We start from the raw sequence: 22,793 nt of genomic DNA on the forward strand, positions 1-22,793 counted from the left end.
TTGCCTCCCTCCAGTTGAGCAAAAGTGCAAATCCCGGGCTGGACATGGGGATCAAGCATAGGGTGCCTATGCCTGTGGCCTGAGACTCAGCTTCCAGAGCCTCCCAACTGCTCCAGCAGAGCCTTGAACTCGCCCTCCACGCGCAACAGCTGGGCTTTGCGCCAGGGGTTCAGCGTGGCACCCCGGCTGTCCTCCAGGTCCTGCAGCAGCAGCTCCAGGTGCCGCTGCACCCGGCCCCGATCCCAGCTGTTGAGGTTCCGCTGGATTTCGCTGAGGATCATTGACCAATACTCGGACACGGCTGTCCCCTCGGTCAGCGACACCACCACTCGGGCCCCACCTTCGGGGTTGGCTGCCAGATCCCGAAGGACCTGGCGACCCTCGGAGCTCAGCTCGTTGAAGTAGAGACTGGTGGGAGAGAAAGAGGAGGGTGGTGTGGCCTCTTAGGGCAGGAGGAGAGCTCATGGGGGAGTGGTCTTTCAAGGCATCCCCAAGGGCCAAGATGAGACAGGTGGATGTTAATGATGAAGCTACAAGCAGCAAAAAGAACCCATCAAAAGCAGAGGAGGGTCAGAAGCATGCAGACAAGGAGCAATCAGAAACCACGATGACAGGCCAGGTGTGGGGTGCGAGAGCTGAGGGTAGAACCAAGTTAGAGCACATCCCCGAGGGTACGAAAAGCCTGTTGCAGGATTTCAGGGCGCCAAGTTCAAGACTCACTGAAGCAGCTCCAGGGTTGGGTGTTTGCGTGCAGCCTGGGCCAAGGCCAGAGCCGCCTTGTCACCGGCGCCATTGTAGGCCACGTTTAGCTCCTGGAGTCCATGGTTCCGGTGCAGCTGGGCAGCCAACAGTTCCAGGCCCTCGTCGCCCAGGCCCGTGTGCAGCAGGGAGAGGTGAGTGAGTGAGCTATTTCCTGCCAGTCCCTCTAGCAGCATGGACACGCCGGCCGCTGTCAGTGGGTTGTTGGACAGCCTATGGCCACAAGCAGCACCACAAAGTCACACAGGCCCAAGGGTGCCCTTCCTGAGGTGCCAAGTCAGGAGGAGAAGCAGACAGAGAAAATGGGAGCCTGGCAGGGAGAAGCTGAGCCTTTTTCATCTCCTTCCTCCACCCAGCCCTCCTCTTTTTTTTTTTTTTTAAGCAGGGCCACACCCAGTGGTGCTCAGGGGTTACTCCTGGCTCTGCATTCAGAAATCACTCCTGGGGTCCGGGGATATAGCATGGAGGTAAGGCCTTGCAATCAGAAGGTCGGTGGTTCGAATCCCGGCATCCCATATGGTCCCCTGTGCCTGCCAGGGACGATTTCTGAGCATAGAGCCAGGAGTAACTCCTGAGCTCTGCTGGGTATGACACAAAAACAAACAAATGAAAAAAGAAATCACTCCTGGAAATCTCACAGGAACATACAGGATGCCAGGGATTGAACCCGAGTTGACTGCATGCAAGACAAACGTGCTGTGCTATCGTTCTGACCTGCCCCTTCCTCCTTTTCTCACCTCCTCCCCAGATCCCTTTCCCATCCCACTCCTTCCCTCCCTTTTATTCCTTCTCCTCCCTTTATTCCTGTGAGAAATGGGGGACCTAGGAATCTGGGTGCCCTATAGGTCAGCCAACCCTTTGGAAGCTTCTGTGGAGGGCCTGGTATTAGGACTGTCCCTGAGAGGCAAGTTGACAGGGAATGTTCTAGAACATAAGTGGAAGGAAGCTGGATCCACTCAGTGTTCTTCCCCTCCCTTCCTTGGCCAGGTGATGAGTTGCCTGCATGCTCTTCTCCAAAGTGATCAGCACCAGTTAGGTTAGGAGGATAGAGCTTCCGGGAACTCACCTCAGGGAGGTGATCTGACATTGGTCATGTAGCAACAGGTCCTGGAGGTCCCTGCAAGCCTCGGGGCCCAGGCTGTTGAGTTGCAAGCTGGAGCAGGAGTTGCCAGCAGGGAGACAAGAAGCAGAGTCACATGGAGGGGCCAAAGAGATAAGACAGAGAAGTCAGCATTGGCCTCTCTCACCTGCACCCAACCTGTTTCTTCCCTAGTACCACATGCATATGGTTCCTCTGAGCACTGCTGGGAGCGATAATCCCAGAGCACAGAGCCAAAAGTCAGCCCTGAGCAGCATCAGGTAGCCTAAATCCCTTACCCCAAAAATCAAAAAAGTAAACATGGAGCTGGTGGGGGCCAGAGCGATTAGCACAGCAAGCATTTGCCTTGTGCATAACTGAATTCTGAGCACACTTGGGTTTTTTGTTTTGTTTTGTTTTTGGGCCACACCCAGTGATGCTCAGAGGTTACTCCTGGCTATGTGCTCAGAAATCAATCCTGGCTTGGGAGACCATATGGGACATCAGGGATCGAACCGAGGTCTGTCCTGGATCAGCCATGTACAAGGCGAACGCCCTACCGCTGCGCTATATAGCTCCAGCCCCAACAGCTGGGGTGTTTTGTTTTGTTTTGGGGTTACACCCAGTAGCACTCAGGGGTTACTCCTGGCTCTGCACTCAAAATTACTGCTGGCAGGCTTGGGGGGCCGTATAAAATGCTGGAAAAAGAATCCGGGTCCATCCCAGATCGGGTGCATGCAAGACACTCTACCGCTGTGCTATCACTCTGGCCCCACTGGGTGTGGCCCCCTCCCAAAAACAAAACAAAACAAAACAAAATGGAGCCAGCTCTAATCTTCCAATCAACCACCCCAGACTTCATATTCCCAAGTCTCCCCAGCAAGTTCGCCCACCCTCTGCACCCCTCTAGAGCATAAAGACGGGCCTGTCTCACCCCAGTTTTCGGGAGCGCAGGAGGACAGGCGTGAGAGTGCGCAGCCCAGCGGGGTCGAGCTGGCAGGAGGCCAAGTTCACCTCATCCAGAGTGTGCTTCCCACTACCCAGGACAGTGGACACCACGGTGCACTTGAGGGGTGTCATGCGCACGCCGGCCAGGTTGAGCTGGCGCAGGGAGCCCAGCACCTCGGCAGAGAAGCGCTGGTTCTGGAACTCATAATGGAAGAAGAGGTGGTCTAGGAGCTCTGATGGGGGCAGCACCTGGCGGCCCAGCTTGCCCAGTCGCTTCTTGATGGCCTGAGCATTCTCCAGAGCCTCCTGATGCTTGATGGGGCAACCGAGCTGAGCCAGCACCGCCCGGTTGGGGGCCGAAAGAAGCCCCCCCATGAACATGGGGAAGAGCTCGAAGACCTCATCATCAGGGGGCTCGTCGGGGTGGCGCCGAGGGCCCTCCACACCCAGGATGCTGGCATCCATCTGGTCCAGGACATCGTCGTTGTAGTAATCCTCCTCTCGGAACATCTCCAGCACCATGGCCTGGGCCACCGCCTCCCGGCTCTTCCCCACCACGCGCCCGAACACTGTGGGGACCACCTGGAGAAGGAAGCGAGGGGTGCACCTGGAACTCAAGACCCTCAGTGCTCCATTCTGTTTCCTGCGCTGGCAGGACCCTTGGTGGCCCTTCTCCACGTGACAAAACCCAGACCCATGTCAGTCCCAACCCCGATGTCCAGCTCCAACTCCAGCGAGAGAGACAGAGAAAGGCAGAAAGACAGAGAAAAAGACAGAGACAGATAGAGAGAGAAGAGAGGAGAGAGGAGTGAAGTAAGAAGAGAGAGAAAAGAGGAGAAAGGGGAGAGGAAAAGAGGAGAGAGAAAGAGAAGAGAGAGAAGAGAGCAAAGAGGAGAGAGGGGAGAAAGAGTTAAGAGAGGAAAGTAGGGCCGGGCAGTGGCGCTGGAGGTAAGGTGCCTGCCTTGCCTGCGCTAGCCTAGGACGGACCGCGGTTCGATCCCCCAGCGTCCCATATGGTCCCCCAAGCCAGGAGCGACTTCTGAGCGCATAGCCAGGAGTAACCCCTGAGCGTCACCGGGTGTGGCCCAAAAACCAAAAAAAAAAAAGGAAGTGGAGAAGGAACAAAGAAATCTGTAACTGGCTGTGATCAATTAATTGTAAACACCACTGCACTCTAGCCACACATTTTGCCTGCCTTGCCTGCGCTAGCCTAGGACGGACCACAGTTCGATCCCCCGGCATCCCATATGGTCCCCCAAGCCAGGAGCAACTTCTGAGCGCATAGCCAGGAGTAACCCCTGAGCATTACCGGGTGTGGCCCAAAAACCAAAAAAAAAAAAAAAAAGAGAGGAAAGTGGAGAGAGGGGAGAAGAGGAGAAAGGAGAGAAAAAGAAGAGAGGAGAAAGGGGAGAGGAAAAAGAGGAAAGAGAAGAGGAGAGAAGAGAAAAGGAGAGAGGGGAGAGTAAAGAAAAGAGGAGAGGAGAGAGACAGAGAGAAGAGAGGAGAGATTGAAGAAAGAAGAGGGAAGAGAGGAGAAAGAGGAGGAGAGGAGAGAGAAGAAGAGAGAGAGAGAGAGAGAGAGAGATGCTGGGATTAAACCCGGAGCCTCACTTACAAGGCAAGTTTTCTACCACTGAGCCATATCCCTTGCCCCAGAAAATTCACCTTCACACTTGGAAAGACCAACTGCCGGGATAATAGAGAAAGAGCAGCCTCCTTTATTAGGGCTTAGGGAGTGCTAATAATTCCAGTACATCCTCAAATAACTGGGGGGCTTTCAGAATCCCCTTAGGAGACTCCCCCATCTCTGTCTCTAATCAAGGGAAGAAATGCCATGTCTGAGGGACTGTGGACAGTGAAGGGGTGACTGGGCTCCTGGTTTTAAGAGTTTTTGTCTGTTTGTACTGCTTTGTTTGGGGGTCACACCCAGGGGTATTTGATGCTTAGGGGTTGCTCCTTATGGTACATGGGGGATCATGTGGTGTTGGGGATAGAAAACAGACCTCTAGAATGCTAAATATGCTCTATGCAAAACTCAAAATCCATTGAGTCAGGGACCAGAGTGATAGCATAGCAGGTAGGGCATTTGCTTTGCATGTGGCCAACCCGAGTTTAATCCAGGCATCCCATACGGTCCCCTGAGCCTGCCAGGAGTGATTTCTAAGCACAGAGCCAGGAGTAACACCTGGTGCCACCATGTGTAGCCCAAAAACAAACAAACAAAAAATTCATTGAGTCCTCTTTCCAGCCCAGTTTTTAGGTTTAGCAGACAACTTATTAACACTCACCAAGCTCAGGAAACCAAGATTAAGTAATTTAATCTTGATATTAGTCAGTGATACCAATTCTGTCATTATTCCATATAAGAGATAATTTGTGGTACAGGGGTGTGAAATGATGGGTTGTGGGGCCGGGAAGGTGGCGCTAGAGGTAAGGTGTCTGCCTTACAAGCGCTAGCCAAGGAACGGACCGCGGTTCGATCCCCCGGCGTCCCATATGGTCCCCCCAACCCAGGGGCGATTTCTGAGCACATAGCCAGGAGTAACCCCTGAGCGTCAAACGGGTGTGGCCCAAAAACCAAAAAAAAAAAAAAAAAAAAAAAAAAGAAATGATGGGTTGTACGTTCCACAGTCCCCAGAAATACTGTCCTCGTAGGACAAGAGACGAAGGTCTAGAAGCAATTCCGACGCAGGAAATAATCCACACTCATTTGGGAAGGAATAGCAGGCCAGAAACTCACACTGAAAGCTGTTTACCCACAAACCAGTTGCTCCACCACATGGAACCATGAGCCAAGATGTCAGCGGCCTGTCCAGGCTCCCTGAGTAGCCTTCATTGAGATAAACAAAGCCAACCCCCAAAGGGAGGGAGAAAAGCCAGATAAAGAGGCAATGAGGAAACATCTTTTTAACAGGAAAACCAAAGGAACCAACTGAGAGACATCTAATTGGAAGGCAATATGAGGACCAATCCAAAGGCCTCAACCAACACAGGGGTAGAGAGATAGATAACACAGCAGGTAGGGAAGGTGCTTGCCTTGTGGCTGCTGAGCCGACTTCAATGATCCCCTGAGTTCACCAGGAGTGGCTCTTGAGAGCAGAGCCAAGAATCAACTCTGAGGGGCTGGAGTGATAGTACCTAGGGTAGGGGTGAGGTGTTTGTCTTGCACACAGCCAACCTGGGCTGAATCCCCAGTATCCCAGAAAGGCCCCAAGCCTGCCAGCGATTCCTCAGAGCAGAGCCAGGAATAACCCCTGAACATTGCTAGATCTGGCTTAAAAACGAACAAACGGGCAGGAGAGATAGCACAGCGGCGTTTGCCTTGCAAGCAGCCGATCCAGGACCGAAGGTGGTTGGTTCAAATCCCGGCGTCTCATATGGTCCCCTGTGCCTGCCAGGAGCTATTTCTTTTGTTTTGTTTTGTTTTGTTTTTTTGGGCCACACCCGGCGGTGCTCAGGGGTTACTCCTGGCTGTCTGCTCAGAAATAGCTCCTGGCAGGCACGGGGGACCATATGGGACACCGGGATTCGAACCAACCACCTTCGGTCCTGGATCGGCTGCTTGCAAGGCAAACGCCTCTGTGTTATCTCTCCGGGCCCCAGGAGTTATTTCTGAGCAGATAGCCAGGAGTAACTCCTGAGCACCACTGGGTGTGGCCCCAAAAACAAAAACTAAAAAACAAAAAGGCGGGCCCGGAGAGATAGCACAGCGGGTTTGCCTGGCAAGCAGCCGATCCAGGACCAAAGGTGGTTGGTTCGAATCCCGGTGTCTCATATGGTCCCCCGTGCCTGCCAGGAGCTATTACTGAGCAACGCCAGGTGTGGCCCAAAAACCAAAAAAAAAAATAAAAAGGCTACTGGAAAGAGAGTTCAGGGTTAAGGTACTTGACTTACAGACCCTGGTGAAAAATCTTCAGTATCACATATGATCCCCCAGGCATTGCAGGGGGTCTATCCTTAGCTCAGAGGCAGAAATAGTTCCTGAGTACCACTGGGGGACTCCAACCTACACCTGTACTGCACACCACCATCAAGAAAGAAAAAATGGTGTAGTAGCACAAGCTGTAGAGCGTTTGCCTTGCACACAGCTGACCCAGGACAGACCTGGGTTCGATCCCCAGCATCCCATATGGTTCCCCAAGCTAGGAGAGATTTCTGAGCACATAGCAGGAGTAACCCCTGAACGTCACCATTATCATCGTTATTTGGCCCAAAAACCAAAATAAAAGGAAAAACTTAATGAAATTTTGCCAACACAATGCAGGGCTGAGTTTCTTCAGGAGCCACCACTGAAATACATTCTCAGGAAACCAAATTGCCTGGCAGGTAGCAGGGCGGAAAGGCCCATTGTGTATGGATAATGGCTGACACAAAGGGCACAGGGGTCCAGAGCACAAAGCCTGAGTTCAAATCATAGCCATTGTCCTCACACACTCAGTGATCCAGGACAAGTCACAGATCAAAGAGTGTATTTCCTTGTCTCTCCTGGGAATCATAATAGTACTTCATTGATGAGGGCACAGCGGCCTCCCCAACTCCCTATTAAACACTGAGCTGAAGGGGCCGGAAGAGGCTAGAGCGATAGCACAGTAGGTAGGGTGTTTGCCTTGCACGTGGCCGACCCAGGTTCGATCTCCAGCATACCATATGTTCCACTAAATCTGCCAGGAGTGATTTCTGAGTGTAGAGCCAGGAGTAACCCCTAAGCACCACCGGGTGTGGTCCAAAAACCAAACCAAACAAAAACAACAACAAAAAATTAGGGGCTAGCGGGGCCGGGCGGTGGCGCTGGAGGTAAGGTGCCTGCCTTACCTGCGCTAGCCTAGGAGACGGACCGCGGTTCGATCCCCCGGCGTCCCATATGGTCCCCCAAGCCAGGAGCGACTTCTGAGCGCATAGCCAGGAGTAACCCCTGAGCGTTACCGGGTGTGGCCCAAAAACCAAAAAAAATAAATAAATAAATAAAAAAAATTAGGGGCTAGAGTGATAGTGGGGAGGGTACTTGCTTTGCACATGGTCAATGTGGGTTCAATATCCAGCATCCCATATGGTCCCCAGAGCACCACCAAGAATGACCCCTGAGCACCGCTGGGTGTGACCCCACCCCCAAAAAAGTGAACCTAGAGGCCAGAGCAATAGCACAGTTGGAAGGGCGCTTGCCTTGCACACAGCCAGTGCAGATTTGATCCCTGGCATCCCATGTGGTCCCCCCCACTCCACCAGGAATGAGTCCTGAACTCAGGGCCAGATAGGTCAGTGGGCCTAGTCTCACTTTGCTTGCAGGAAATCCTGGGTTCTATAACTGCCACTGCATGGTCCCCTGAGCCTAGTAGAAAGTGCCTCCCCAAGGAAGGAGCAGTATCTGAAGCAGCACTAAGTGTGGCCCCCAAAATAAACCCCAAGACAATTGAACACATCCAGTCTGCGGCCGGTATCATCTATGGGCCCATAATCTAGCTTCTGGAGCAAACCTGCCCTGTGCTCAGCCTGGCATAGCCAATCACCAAGGCTATCTCTCCTCCTGGTATAAGTGAAGAGCAGCATCTGCTTTATAACCTGTCTCTGGTATTTCATTAGGATGAGTCATCACTCCAGGAGCCTCATCTGCTCTGGGGGACAGTGCATCTGACCAGCGGATGATTACTAGCACATGGGTGGATGCAGCAGTGACCCCTGACCCTCCTCCACTCCCTCCTCCCAGCCACCCAGTAAGGACCAAGAAAGCTGTCCTTGGGGATCAGGGTGCATGATCCAATCCCAAGTTCCCTTGCATTCCTCTGCAGAACATCAAACCTTGCCCCCAGCTTCAAGATTCCCTGTCCCTCTTCCTTGTATCCCAGATGCAAGGACATCTTGGACAGCCCAAAGCCAAGAGGAGAATTTGCAATGACAACGAAAGTGGCTGCTTCTTTCTGTCTTGGGGCATCTCAGAAGTTATCCCTGGGCTCTACACCCCAGGAGCTGTTACCTTGAGCAGGTTGAAGATCAGCGGCAGGATCCGTAGGGGCAGCAGCTTGGCCACAATACCCAGAACCAGGCTGACTTCCTCCCCGACGCGGCCCGTCAACTCAGCCACCTCCTTGCCTACACGCTGCAGCGTTGTCTTTCGCAAGCCCAGGACGATGTAGAGGGCGGCCAGGTACTCCTGCATGGAGGGCACAGTGAAAACAAAGGTGCCCTTGTGCCCCGGCTCCACACTGGGGGTGAGGAAGAACCTCAGGGCATCCCGACGGAAGACATGCAGCAGCTGGAACTCCTCCTCTGTCCGGATGCCCGCCTCCAGGCAGCCACGCACGTCCTCCTCGGAGAAGTAGGTCTTCCGGGAGGACACTCCCTCGTAGGCCAGCTTTCCCATGGTCCGGGCCGCGTAAGCCATCAGGGACATCTTGGGGGAGTCGGTGCTGTCTAGCATCTCCCCACTAAAGTTGAGGCGCAGGAAGCTGGTATAGATGCCTGTAAGCGTCTGGCCTACCGGCGTGGGTGCATGCAGGAAGTGCAAGGTGGCACACACCAGCCAGCAGTAGGAGGGCAAGAAGCAGGCGGCTGCGATCTGGTGGTGGCTCTCCAGGTTCCTTGACAGCATCTGCACCAGATTTTCGCAATGTGCCGGTGTCAGAGAGACCCCCGTGCCCCCTGCACTATAGCCACAGTCGGGCTGGTTGAGGCGCAGCTGGAAGTAAAGTTTCTGCAGGTTGGTGTCAGAGAAGCCACAGATCTCCCCGTAGCGGCCTACGTACTTGCTGGGGATGCAGGCGATGGCAGAGGGCCGGGTGGTCACCAGGATGCTGGCCTGGGAGGACAAGGTGGAGGGTTAAGAAGCTATTAGGGGGGCCATGAGGTGGCGCTAGAGGTAAGGTATCTATCTGCCTTGCAAGCGCTAGCCAAGGAAGGACCGCGGTTCGATCCCTCGGCGTCCCATATGAACCCCCAAGCCAGGAGTAATTTCCGAGCGCTTAGTCAGGACTAACCCTGAGAATCAAACGGGTGTGGCCCCCCCCCAAAAAAAAAGAAGCTATTAGGGGCACAGTGGTGTTTGCCTTGCAAGCAGCAGATCCAGGACCCAAGATGGTTGGTTTGAATCCTGGCATCCCATATGGTACCCTGTGCCTGCCAGGAGCGGTTTCTGAGCAGATAGCCAGGAGTAACCCCTGAGCACCGCCAGGTGTAGCCCAAAAACCAAAAAAAAAAAAAAAAAAAAAAGCTATTAGGGGGGCTGGAGGGATAGCATGGAGATAGGGCATTTGCCTTGCATGCTGAAAGACGGTGATTTGAATCCCCCGGCATCCCAAATAGTCCCCGTGCCTGCCAGGTGCGATTTCTGAGCACAGAGACAGAAGTAACCCCTGAGCTCCGCCACTTGTGGCCCAAAAAGAAAAACAAAAAAACAAAAAAAAGAAGCTACTGGGGGGGTGGTGGTGGAGAGATAGCATGGAGGTAAGCCTTGCATGCAGAAGGACAGTGGTTTGAATCCCGGCATCCCATATGGTCCTCCCCAAGCCTGCCAGAAGCGATTTCTGTGCGTAGAGCCAAGAGGAACCCCTGAGCGCATCCAGGTGTGACCCAAAAACCAAAAACCAAAAAAAAAGAAGAAGCTATTGGGTGGGGGCAGAGCGGTGTCGAGGAGTGGTAAGGTGTCTGCCTTTCTGGCGCTAGCCTGGGACAGATGGCAGTTCCATCCCCAGGTGTCCCATATGATCCCCCAAGCCAGGAGCTATTTCTGAGCACATAGCCAGGAGTAACCCCTGAGCATCACTAGGTATGGCTCATAAAACAAAATAAAACATAAAAACAAAAAAAGAAGCTATTAGGGGACCAGAGTCATAGCACAGTGGTAGGACATTTGCCTTGCATGCAGCCAACCCAGGATGGACCAGGTTCGATCCCCAGCATCCCATATGGACCTCCCAAGCCTGCCAGGAGCCATTTCTGAGCACAAAATCAGGAGTAACCCCTGAGTGCCAATGGGTATGGCCCAAAACAAACAAACGAAAAAAAGAAATAGATGTAAGGATAGGAGATATAGTAGAGGAGATGAGTTCTGTAATGGTTCTGGCTCTCACACCACACATGGTCCCCTGAGCACTGCCTGGAGTCACTCGAGCTCAGAGCCAGGAACTGCCAGGGAATGGCCCAGCCCCCTCCCAATATCTATGTACAACCAAAAGAAAGACAGTTGGGGGGCCAGAGAGATACTTCAAAGGGCCGGAACCCAGGGTGGACACAATCCCCTGTATTACAGGTTCCCTGAGCCCTGTCAGGGAGAGCGCTGGCAGTCTCAGCTTTCCTAGCCTAAACACCAGGGCACCACTGAGATAGCACGGAAAACCATCAGGTCCAAACCACCAGGCTAAGTATCATTGGAAGTGGTTCTGGGCCCCCAGCCCTATTGGGAAGCACTTCCAACCCCTTAGGAAGAAATACTTGGGACCACAGAGATAGTACAGTGGGTAAGTAAGACACTTACTTTGCCACTATTGACCCAAATTCGATTCCCAGCACCATGTAGGGCCCTGACCTCCACCAGGAGTGATCCCTGAGCATAGAGCCCAAAGTAAGCCCTGAGCACATCCAAGTGTGGCCCCAAAACAAAGCAAAGACTTTGCTATCCTGATGGGCTCCCTCCCCCAGGAAGCCTCTGAGAGCTGAGAGGGAAAAAGATGTCAACTATGCTTGGTAGAATGAGCAATTCTTGGGGCCAGAGAGATAGCACAGCAGTAGGGCATTTGCCTTGCACACAGCCGACCCAGGATGGATGGTGGTTTGAATCCTGGCATCCCATATGGTCCCCCATGCCTGCCAGGAGCACATGAGCCAGGAGTAACCCTCCAGGTGCGACCCAAAAACCAAAAAAAAAAAAAGAGCAATTGTTATGACCTGAGAATGGTTCTCTGTCTGCTCTGGGCCCTTGTGCTCAGTTAGCCAGAGAGAGAAGCTTAGGAAGTCAGCAGCAGGCTCACAGGCACGCAGAGGAGCAGCAGAGGGGCAAGATATCATACGAAACACAACAGACAACGGACCAAGGGAGGCTTTGGCGGTGAGTCGGGGATGGAGGACCCTTACCTCTGGCAACATGTATTTGCGCAACAGGTTGACGATAATGGCCGTGGGTGCCATGGGTTCCTTGGGGTCGCTACAAAGCCCGGTGCCAGCCAGCCGAAAGTCAAGATTAAGCCGCTCCAAGCCATGAAGCACAAAAAGCAGGCGGGAGCCAGCCGAAGAGAGGAGTGGTAGGATCTCTTTGAGGGGCGTGTAGCGCTGGGCCACCAGGTGGCACAGAGAGGCTGGGGCACGCCCCAGAGATGACAGGTCCTCACAGGAGAAGGGGATGAGCAGCTCAAAGGCAGGCAGGCGCCCATAACACCAGTCCAGGACCATCTTGCGCACCAGCGTGCTCTTGCCGGTGCCCACCGTCCCGTACAGCACCACGGTCTGCACGCGACGTCCACAAGCATCGGGGTCGAATAGTTGGGGCAGAGCCACTGGGGGGAGGCTGGGACAAGGGGGCTGCTGATCCAAGGTCAGTTCCACAGGTGGGCGAAGCAGCTCATCTGGGGCGTTCTCGCGGATCACTGGGTCCACATGGACTGTGTCCAGAGCGAACGTAGGCCCGAACTGGCGTTCCTCCCGGGGCAGCCGGCTAAACCACTCAATCAGGTTCTTACGGTGCTGCTGGATCGCTTCTGTGTGGGAAGGGGCAAGGGGCAGAGGAAGGTGTTAGGAGGCCACAGCATAGGACCAATCATAGGCAGGGGGACAAAAGGAGGATACAGTAAGTGACACACGGGAGTAGATGCAGACAGCACCAGAAAAGACTGGGCCAGAGTGACAGTACAGTGGGAGGGCGCTAGTTTTACATGTGTTTGATCCCTGGCACCTTTTCTGGGACCCTGAGCCCACAGAGGAGATCCCTGAGCATAGAGCCAAGGAGTCAGCCCTGAGTAGTACTAGGTGTGTCCTAAAAAAGAAAAAAATAATCCTCAGACTGTCCAGGAAGTCTGGAGCCACTGCTTGTCGCATTATCTGTCTGTAACCTTGATCTTATCTTTTCTTTTGTAGTGTTGGGGATGGAAGCCAGGGCCTCACAGACACTGGGCCACTTCCAACCCTGTGATCTTAACCTACTAGTCCTTTTTTTCTAGTTTTGGGGTTGCTCTTAGCTCTGCCCTCAAAAATTATTCCCAGCAGGCTAGGGAGACCATATGTGATGCCAGGGATTGAACCTAGGTCAGTTGCATGCTAGGCAAATACCCTATTGTGCTATCATTCTGGTCCTTTCTAGTTCTTTTTTTATGTGTAAATATAAGGAGGTATCCCAAGCGATGCTGGGCGTCTCAGTTGTGCTGTGAATCTCAACCCCAGGGCTGTATGATTCCATGTTTGTGCCTGACAACATGGCATTGCTCAGAACCTATGGTAGTGGGGAACCCTGAGGGCCATCCTAGTGATACTGGGGGGTTGACCCTATTTGTGGGCAAGAGAATATTGAAGGGCTTCAAAAATAGGAATAGCTGGTAGGAGTGATTCCTAAGTACAGAGTCAGGATAAAGTCCTAAGCACTGCCAGATGGATCCTCCCCACTAAAAAGAAAATTAAAAGAATGTTGTGTCCCTCACAGTACTGGGTAAAAGCACCTGCGCTAGCTGGAGAATTGTAGGAAGGGGCACTGGGCTCAGAGAGTGGGGGCCCCTGACATCTCCTGCTGTGGCCTCTCCCAACTCCCCACCCCTACTGGGATCACAGTGGAAACTTTACCAGTTGCAGCAACACCCCGGAACAACTGTGCATGCCTCCCCGATGGGGTACAAGCGCCCGCTGAACTTCTGTAGTGACGGATAAAGGCCCTAGGAGTAAGGAGAGAGCAGGGGCTGGGTGATGTCCAGGCACTATTCCAGGTGGTGCCCCTGCCTGGGAGCCTAGGCCACTCTGAACACTGAGCTCTGGTACTTGAGAGCCGGGCTCCATCCTGGAGGGCCCAGAGAGGGTTTCTGAGCCTTCCCAGCTCCACCCTCTACTTCCCTTCCCACTGATGGCTGCCAGGAATGAAGTCAAGTCCCAGCCATATTCCACTTCTCCAGGGTCCTCCCTAGCCCCCTAACCACAGAGGGTGACTCAGTTGACCTTCTCACCAGCCTCAGCGATGGTTCTGAACCCTCTCCACCCCCAAGCCATCAAGCTTTCTCCAAATTCTCACTCATCCCTGTGTAACCTTGCTGAGCCCGGAGGCATTCTCAGGGGAGACACCATTTGGAACTCACCTATGGGATTCAAGAGGACACCCTTCCCCTCTAAGGAGGTTGTGCCAGTGGCTCAGGAAAGGACAGTGAGAACCTAGGAAGAGAGAGAGAGAAGGGAAGAAAACATCTGGGTCCTGGCCCCATCTTCTCACCAACCTAAAAACCCCCATCCCATATGCATCATTATTGATTCATGGGATCCTGTATCTCTCTTCCCAGTTAAGTCCACAGTATCATAGTTCATGGCGTGACTCCCACCAACCTCCCCTCCCACGGGAGCAGACAGCCTTGCATGGAGCAGAGTGTGGGCAAATTCCTGTAGACTGCAAAGAAGTCATACAAGTGTCTTAAGGACAGAAGGAATAACAAGGATCCTCAAAGACTATCTAGTCTGACTGCTTTATCTTTATTTGGTGGAGGGGCTTACCTGATGATGCTCAGCGGTTACTCCTGGCTATGTGCTCAGAAATCGCTCTTGGCTTTGGGGGACCATATGGGACATGGGGATCAAACCAAGGTCCATCCTGGGTCAGCCACGTGCAAGGCAAACACCCTACTGCTCTGCTATCGCTCTGGCCCCATATTCCTGTATCTTTGATCCCTTCCAGACTTCCTCTCTGTCTCTGTCTCTATTCCTCACTAAAAAAAATTTTTTTTGGTTTTTGGGTCACACCTGGCAGTGCTAAAGGGTTACTCCTGGCTCTGCGCTCAGAAATCGCTCCTGGCACACTCAGAACATATGGGATGCTGGAATTTGAACCACCATCCTTCTGCATGTAAGGCAAACACCCTACCTCCATGTTCTCTCTCCAGCCGCTTAACTAAATTTTTTAGTCCCCAAGCTCGGAGTGATGATGGGATTTGCCCAGGACCCAGCAACAGAAATCTCAAGAGCTGGGCCCACACAGCTCCACCTCTCTCAGAGGTACCACTGGACTCAAAAGGGAAGGGGGAGGTAGAAAAGGAGCCCCACTTCCTGCTCACCTGCTGGATGGAACACCTGTCCCAGCCCAAGACCCCAAGAGGCCCTGGGTAAGTGGTGGCCCCATCTCATGGCAAGAGAGGTCAGAGGCAGGAGGTCCAGCCACCACTCCTTCAATCCAACTTCCTGCAGGAACAACAGTGTGAATGAGCTTCTCCTTCTCTCTCTTCTCTCTCTCTCTCTCTCTCTCTCTCTCTCTCTCTCTCTCTCTCTTTCTTTCTCTTCTCTTCTCTCTCTCTCTCTTCTTTCTCTCTCTTTCTTTCTTTCTCTCTCTCTCTCTCTTTCTCTCTTCTTTCTCTCTCTCACATACACACACATACATCAAGCACACCACATGCCACACACCCCCAAAACATACCAGATCATGTCACACATGCCACACATATACAACCACACATAGATATACATACCACACACCCCCACAAACATACCCTGTGAGGCCTTACAGGAAATTCCTCCCTAGGAGAGCACCAGTCTTTCCTTAAGTGTCGAAATAACAAGCAAACCCTGACCGGATCCCCCTCCCTGACCTCCCATCTTAATCCTGCCACCTACCCCAACCCTGAAGGGTTATACTTGTCTCTTCTGGTGAACTGCTCCTGTTTTTAGGTCTCTTTTGCTTGGCTGCCAGCAAGTTCAGAAGAGGCCTGTGGCTTTTTTGAGCCTCCTACAATGAGAAAAACCACACTCTTAATCTCCTCTCTACCAGGTCATTTTGTTGTTGTTATTGTTGTTATTTGTTTTGAGGCCATACCTGGCATCACTCAAGGATTACTCCTGGCTCTGTGCTCAGAAATTACACCTGCAGGCTTGGGAAACCATATGGGATGCCAGGGATCGAATTTGGGTCAGTTGCATGCAAGCAAACACCCACTGGTGCTATCGTTCTGAGTTGGTTTTTTAAAAATTAAATTACTGGGGCTGGAGAGATAACATAGAGGTAGAGCATTTGCCTTGCATGCAGAAGGATGATGGTTTGAATCCTGGCATCCCATATGGTTCCCCAAGCCTGCTGGGAGTAATTTCTGAGCGTAGAGCCAGGAGTAACCCCTGAGCGCTGGCGGGTGTGACTTTAAAAAGACAAAAAAAAAAAAAAAAAAAACCCAAAAATTTAAATTACAGGGCCTGGAGAGATAGCACAGCGGTGTTTGCCTTCAAGCAGCCGATCCAGGACTAAAGGTAGTTGGTTTGAATCCCGGTGTCCTATATGGTCCCCCATGCCTCCCAGGAGCTATTTCTGAGCAGACAGCCAGGAGTAACCCCTGAGCACCTCTGGGTGTGGCCCAAAAACAAAACAAAAAAATTTTAATTACTTGCAATTAGGCCTTATACCCTGAACATTTGGCATAATGACATGGCCCAGGCCTCCGAAGAATGGGCATTGCCCATACACCCCTGAACCACTGACCATCTACAAAAACAACCACAGTTGTCTATAACATAATCAGGAAGCAAACCTCTACCGCTACCTTGGCATTGACTTACTCCAAGGAGTATTCCCTTAACACCCAGACAACTCAGCAACAGCAACAACCTGCTTGCAGAGCAGGACGCTTCACATCTTATTGTGAGGTGAAACTAGAGGACGGTCCACATCATCCTGACTTCAGTGAAGGAAATGCACAGAAACCAGAATCTTTAACTACAGAAACCTGAAACCAACAATAGCTAATGTGTGAAAAAATTTCACCATGACCACAGAGAATGACTCGGGTTGAACAACCTCGTATGCCTGGAACCCAGACTCAGTCTTATGCCAGAAAACTTCAGGGATAAGGCCTCCTTTTATTTAGGCCAAGGTTCTTTTTTTTAATCCATTTCCCCCATATTTTGCTGGGCCTATGCAAACAATAACAATTGCTACTCTCACACCATTATTACTATATTTTTTAACTCATCCTTTAAAAAAAAAAGAAGAGCTTACTAAACTTTCTGCTGGTGCTTTAATGAATTCATTGTGATTCAATAATTTTCAAAAATATCCTCTTGGGGGGCCGGGTAGGTGGCGCTGGAGGTAAGGTGTCTGCCTTGCAAGCGCTAGCCAAGGAAGGACCGCGGTTCGATCCCCCGGTGTCCCATATAGTCCCCCCAAGCCAGGGGCGATTTCTGAGCACATAGCCAGGAGTAACCCCTGAGCATCAAACGGGTGTGGCCCAAAAACCCAAAAAAAAAAAAAAAAAAAAAAAAAAAAAAAAAAAATATCCTCTTGGGCCGGAGAGATAGCATGGAGGTAGGGTGTTTGCCTCGCATGCAGAAGGACGGTGGTTCGAATCCTGGCATCCCATATGGTCCCCTGAGCCTGCCAGGAGCGATTTCTGAGCATAGAGCCAGTAACCCCTGAGCGCTGGCAGGTGTGACCCAAAAACCAAAAATAAATAAATAAATAAATAAATAAATAAATAAATAAATAAATAAATAAATAAATAAAAATATTCTTCTTTCCTTTCTCTTCCATCTCTTTAGTTTTTCTTTCAATTTTCTATTTTGTTAAATCATGTTGCTTTTGATCTTCCTAAAACAAATGTATTATTATCAGTTATGTCAACTATGTAATGCATTTTCTTTAAATAAATTTAAAAAATAGGGGCCGGGCAGTGGCGCAAGAGGTAAGGTGTCTGCCTTGCCTGCGTTAGCCTTGGACGGACCGCGGTTCGATCCCCCGGTGTCCCATATGGTCCCCCAAGTCAGGAGCAACTTCTGAGCGCATAGCCAGGAGTAACCCCTGAGCGTCAACGGGTGTGGCCCAAAAACAAAACAAAACAAAAAAATAAATAAATAAAATAAAATAAAATAAAAAAATAAGAATAGGGGCCGGGAAGGTGGCACTAGAGGTAAGGTGTCTGCCTTGCAAGCACCAGCAGAGGAGGGACCACGGTTCGATCCCCCGGCGTCCCATATGGTCCCCCCAAGCCAGGGGCGATTTTTGAGCGCATAGCCAGGAGTAACCCCTGAGCGTCAAACGGTTATGGCCTGTAGTGTACCTGAGACCCTGGATCTGGGTGTAGCTATGGGCGGGGTCTTGCAGGTAAGGTAACACCTAATATTCAGTTCCCAAGACCCCTCCCAGAAATGGGTAGGTCTCAGGTAGCTACACCCAGATCCAGGGTCTCAGGTACATTACAATGGCCAAAAAAAAAAAAAAAAAAAAGAATAAAAATTAAATTACTGTGAGGTAGAGTTAAAAAGTTGTTGATAGGGGGCCAGAGATACCATGGAGGCAGGGCATTTGCCTTGCATACAGGACGGTGGTTTGAATCCCGGCATCCCATATGGTCCCCCGAGCCTTCCAGGAGCGATTTCTGAGTGTAGAGCCAGGAGTAACCCTTGAGCGCTGCCGGGTGTGACCCAAAAAACAACAACAAAAAAAAAGTTGTTGATAGGGGGCGGAAGCGGTGGCACAAACGGTAAAGGCGTCTGTCTTGTGCACGCTAGCCTAGGACGGACCACAGTTTGATTCCCTGGTGTCCCCCCAAGCCAGGAGCAATTTCTGAGCGCATAGCCAGGAGTAATCCCTGAGCATCACCGGGTGTGCCCCCCCCCAAAAAAAAACAAACAAAAAGTTCTTGACAGTTGGATTTCAGTCATACTGTGTACTAACACCCATTCCTTCAGCAGTGTTCATTTCCTGCCACTAATTTCATGTTTCCCTTGTCATCCCCTCCAGACTTCCTCTCTGTCTCTGTCTTTGTTCCTCACTAAAATTTTTAAGCAGTTTATTTATTTATTAATTGATTGGTTTGGGGACCACACCTGGTGATGCTCAGGGGTTACTCCTGGCTCTGCACTCAAAAATTGCTCAGGGGACCATATGGGATGCCAGGAATGGAACCGGGTCCAACCCGGGTCGACCACATGCAAGGCAAATGCCCTACCACTGTGCTATCTCTTCAGCCCCACCTCACTGAATTTGTTTGTTTTGGTCACACCTGGTGGTAGCACTCAGAGGTTACTCCTGGTTCTTCGCTCAGTAATCACTCTTGGCAGGCTGGGGGGACCATATAGGATGCCAGGAATAAAACTGGGTTCTGTCCTGAGTTGGCCCTGCACAAGGCAAACACCCTACTATCGCTCCAGCCCCCGTTGCTGAATTTCATTTTATTTTATTTGGTTTTTGGATCACACCTGGCAGTGCTCAGGGGTTACTCCTGGCTCTAAGCTCAGAAGTCGCTCCTGGCAGGCTCGAGGGACCATATGGGAGGGACCATCTGGGATGCTGGGATTCGAACCACCGTCCTTCTACATGAGAGGCAAAAGCCCTACCTCCAGGCTATCTCTCCAGCCTACCTTGATGAATTTTAACGGTTTCATCATTGTCTCTTCAGGATGCTGCTTTGAGGCAGGCATAAAAAATGAATGAATGAGGGCCCAAGCCTTAGCCAGTGGTAGGGCATAGACAGCTGATCTAGGACCAAACTGGATTTGATCCCCCACATCCCACACGTTTCCTCAGCCTGCCAGGAGTAACCCCTGAGTAATGCTGGTGTGGCCCAAACACCACAAACAAACAAACCAAAAAGGGGCTGGAGCATAGGGTGTTTGCCTTGCAAGCAGTTAACCTAGGACAGAACGCAGTTCGATCCCCCGGAGTCCCCTATGGTTCCCCAAGCCAGAAGTGATTTCTGGGGGGCTGGGCGGTGGCGCTAAAGGTAAGGTGCCTGCCTTGCCTGCGCTAGCCTTGGACGGACCGCGGTTCGATCCCCTGGTGTCCCATATGGTCCCCCAAGCCAGAAGCAACTTCTGACCACATAGCCAGGAGTAACCCCTGAGCATTACCGGGTGTGGCCCAAAAAAAAAAAAAAAAAGAAGTGATTTCTGAGCACAGGGCCAGGAGTAACTCCTGAGCGTCACGGGTGTGGCCCCCCCAAAACAAAAAAGAGTGAATGAATGAATGAATGAATGACCAAATTTATATTCCCAGTCTCTGCTGAGGCCACAAGCTGCCAGAGAGGGGAGGGGCCGGGGTGTCTCCCCTAGCAAAGACTTCACTCCAGGTCCTCCCAGCACACAAGTGACACCCCATCTATAAATACCCCCAACAATCCTACTCACACCTCTGCAGGGCCTTGACCAGACTTCTACCCCCTGCCTGACTCCCAACCTCCCCTGTAACCACCCTGACTTCCAGAGGACCCCTTTCTTCTTCTCACTCCCCTCCTTCCAACTTCCCACCCATGCCACCGAAGCCAGAGTTCCCCCGAGTGCTGCAGTCACCAATTCTGGTGCCAACTTGGATGGCACAGTCCTCCTCCCTGCCCAGCCAGGCTGCTGAGCCCTGCCCAATCTGTCAGATTCAAGGCCTGTCTCCCCCTAATTTCCCTTACACTAGGCCTCTCTGGCACCTGGGCACCACAGAAAGCCTCCTCCAGGGGTGGCAGGGCACCTGCCAATGGGGACAACCAGTGGGGAAAGGAGAGAGGACAGTGAATGTCGCCTGAATTTTGGAGGATCCTGGCTCAGAAAGAAAGCCTCAGGGGCCACTCTGGACACTCTGTAGAGGGATGAGGGGAGGGGAGGGCAGTGTTCAGGGTCACCCCAGGTCCCCAGCGGCCGGTCCCATCCTCCCACCCGCTTAGATCTTGCTTTAGGGGCCCAAGGCTTGAAGCAACCCGAAAAATGCACCACTTGGGGCCCGGCTGGCGCAGATCTGCAGGCTCCCCACCATGCCACAAACTTGCCAAGCGCGTCCCCACCGGCCCAAGGCAGCTCAGCGCCGATCGACGTACTGCAAGGCCTTTTCCCCACGGCTGCCAAGCCTAGGAGTTGGTCGCCGGCGCTTCCTGCCCGCCTCCTGCCGCCTGCGCAGAGCCAGGCCCGGCCTTGTCTGGCCCGGGACCAACCTGGGGACGCTTTAGAAGGACCAGGGGCGTGGCTCCGGTAGCTCCGCCCACAAGTGGGTGTTGTCTATTTTCGACCACGCCCCCAGCGAGCCTCCTTCCTGTCATCAGCTTATACCGCTCAGAAAACCGAGCCTGCACTGGACTTGCACTAGGGCTGGAGGGATAGCATGGAGGTAGGGCGTTTGCCTTGCAAGCAGAAAGACGGTGGTTCGAATCCCAGCAACTCATAGGGTCCCCCCGAGCATGCCAGGAGCGATTTCGAAGTGTAGAGTCAGGAGTTACCTCTGAGAACTGTTTAAAGGACTTGCACTGATTGATTGACTGGCTGACCCAGTTAGGGAGAGGAAGCCCAGCAGGTGCAGACTGTCCAGGCCGGTCCTCCAGGCCCACTCATTTGCCAGGGTGAGCCTCTGGCTTCCTGCTGCTTCTTTGCTGAACTCAGTCTGTGGACCCCTCACTTAGACCCTAGACCCCAAAGTTTTGCCCTAACCAGCCTGCTTCTTTCTCCTCAGCCCAGACTCTTCCTGGGGTCAAAGAAGAAGGAGGAGGAGGTGGTTCAAGGATAGGCCCCATCGCCATCTGCTCTATCCTGGGGCCCGAGAGATGATGGCATGGAGGTAGGGCATTTGCCTTGCATGCAGAAGGAAGGTGATTCGAGTCTCGGCATCCCATATGGGATTCCCCAAGCCTGCCAGAAATGATTTCTTTTTTTTTTTTTTTTTTTTTTGTTTTTGTTTTTGGGTCACACCCGGCAGTGCTCAGGGGTTACTCCTGGCTGTCTGCTCAGAAATAGCTCCTGGCAGGCACGGGGGACCATAAGGGACGCCGGGATTCAAACCACCTTTGGTCCTGGATCGGCTGCTTGCAAGGCAAACACCACTGTGCTATCTCTCCGGGCCCCAGGACCGATTTCTGAGCGTAGAGCCAGGAGTAACCCCTGAGCACTGCTGGTGTGACCCCCCCTAAAAAAAAAAAACTCAAAGCCACCACTCTCACCCCTGTGCTTCTGAGTCCGACACCCAGTGGCTACGGAGAAGCTCCTTATTCACACCCACACACTGAAACACAATCTCCCAGGCAAATGCAGCCGTGCAGGCCAGCAGAACAGAAGTTGCAGGAGGGAATCGAGGAGGGGAGGAAGTGGGAGGTGATGGGGATTTTTGGCAGTGGGAGCCCTACCCATTAGTGCTCAGGGCCACTCCCAGCATTGCGCAAAGACTATGAGGTGTTGTGGATCAAAGTCAAGTCACCCACATACAAAGTCTGCCCATAATAGGCCTGAGTGATAGCACAGTGGGCAAGGTGCTTGTTCTAGCCGCCAGAGGCAATTCCTGAGCACTGCCCGGTGTGACCCCCAAACAAAATAAAAACAAAAAGCCTGCCTACAGTGTCCCTGGGGCACTCTGACCTGCCCCATACAGGTAGTCTTTCATCCCTGAGAATGGAAAATGAAAGTAGCGCAGCCAATTCCTACTAGTGACCTGGATGGCCTCTCACCTGGAGCACATGGTGGCACTCCAAGAAGTTTTTTCTGGGGGGGGGTGTCACACCCGGCAGCGCTCAGGGGTTACTCCTGGTTCTATGCTCAGAAATCGCTCCTGGCAGGCTCAGGGGACCATATGGGATGCCGGGATTCAAACCACCAACCTTCTGCATGAAAGGCAAATGCCTTAGCACAGCGGCCTTTGCCTTGCAAGCAGCCGATCCAAGGCAAAGGCCGCTGTGCTAAGGCATTTGCCTTTCATGCAGAAGGTTGGTGGTTCAAATCCTGGTATCCCATATGGTCCCCCACGTGGCCTGACAGGAGCTTTTTCTGAGCAGAACAGCCAGGAGTAACTCCTGAGCGCCGCGGGTGTGACCCAAAAACCCAAAAAAACAAACAAACAAACAAAAAAAAAAACAAAAAAATAAAATAAAATAAATTTAAAAAAGGGGCCGGTGATGGTGGCGCTAGA

The 22,793-nt window shown here is 52.3% G+C and overlaps 1 protein-coding gene across 1 annotated transcript; it reads right to left on the bottom strand.

Moving 5' to 3' along the window:
• Window positions 1-75: 75 nt before the first annotated feature.
• Window positions 76-22,346, bottom strand: NLRX1 (NLR family member X1). Its single transcript, XM_049778389.1, has 8 exons — window positions 22,336-22,346; window positions 13,538-13,626; window positions 11,846-12,465; window positions 8,754-9,575; window positions 2,772-3,367; window positions 1,826-1,912; window positions 721-972; window positions 76-408 (listed from the first exon to the last, which is right to left on the bottom strand). The coding sequence occupies exons 1-8, from the start codon at window positions 22,344-22,346 to the stop codon at window positions 87-89; spliced, it is 2,799 nt and encodes a 932-aa protein (XP_049634346.1). The 3' UTR covers window positions 76-86.
• Window positions 22,347-22,793: the final 447 nt, after the last annotated feature.

Source organism: Suncus etruscus, chromosome 8 (assembly GCF_024139225.1).
Source record: "Suncus etruscus isolate mSunEtr1 chromosome 8, mSunEtr1.pri.cur, whole genome shotgun sequence".
Lineage (NCBI taxonomy): Eukaryota > Metazoa > Chordata > Mammalia > Eulipotyphla > Soricidae > Suncus > Suncus etruscus.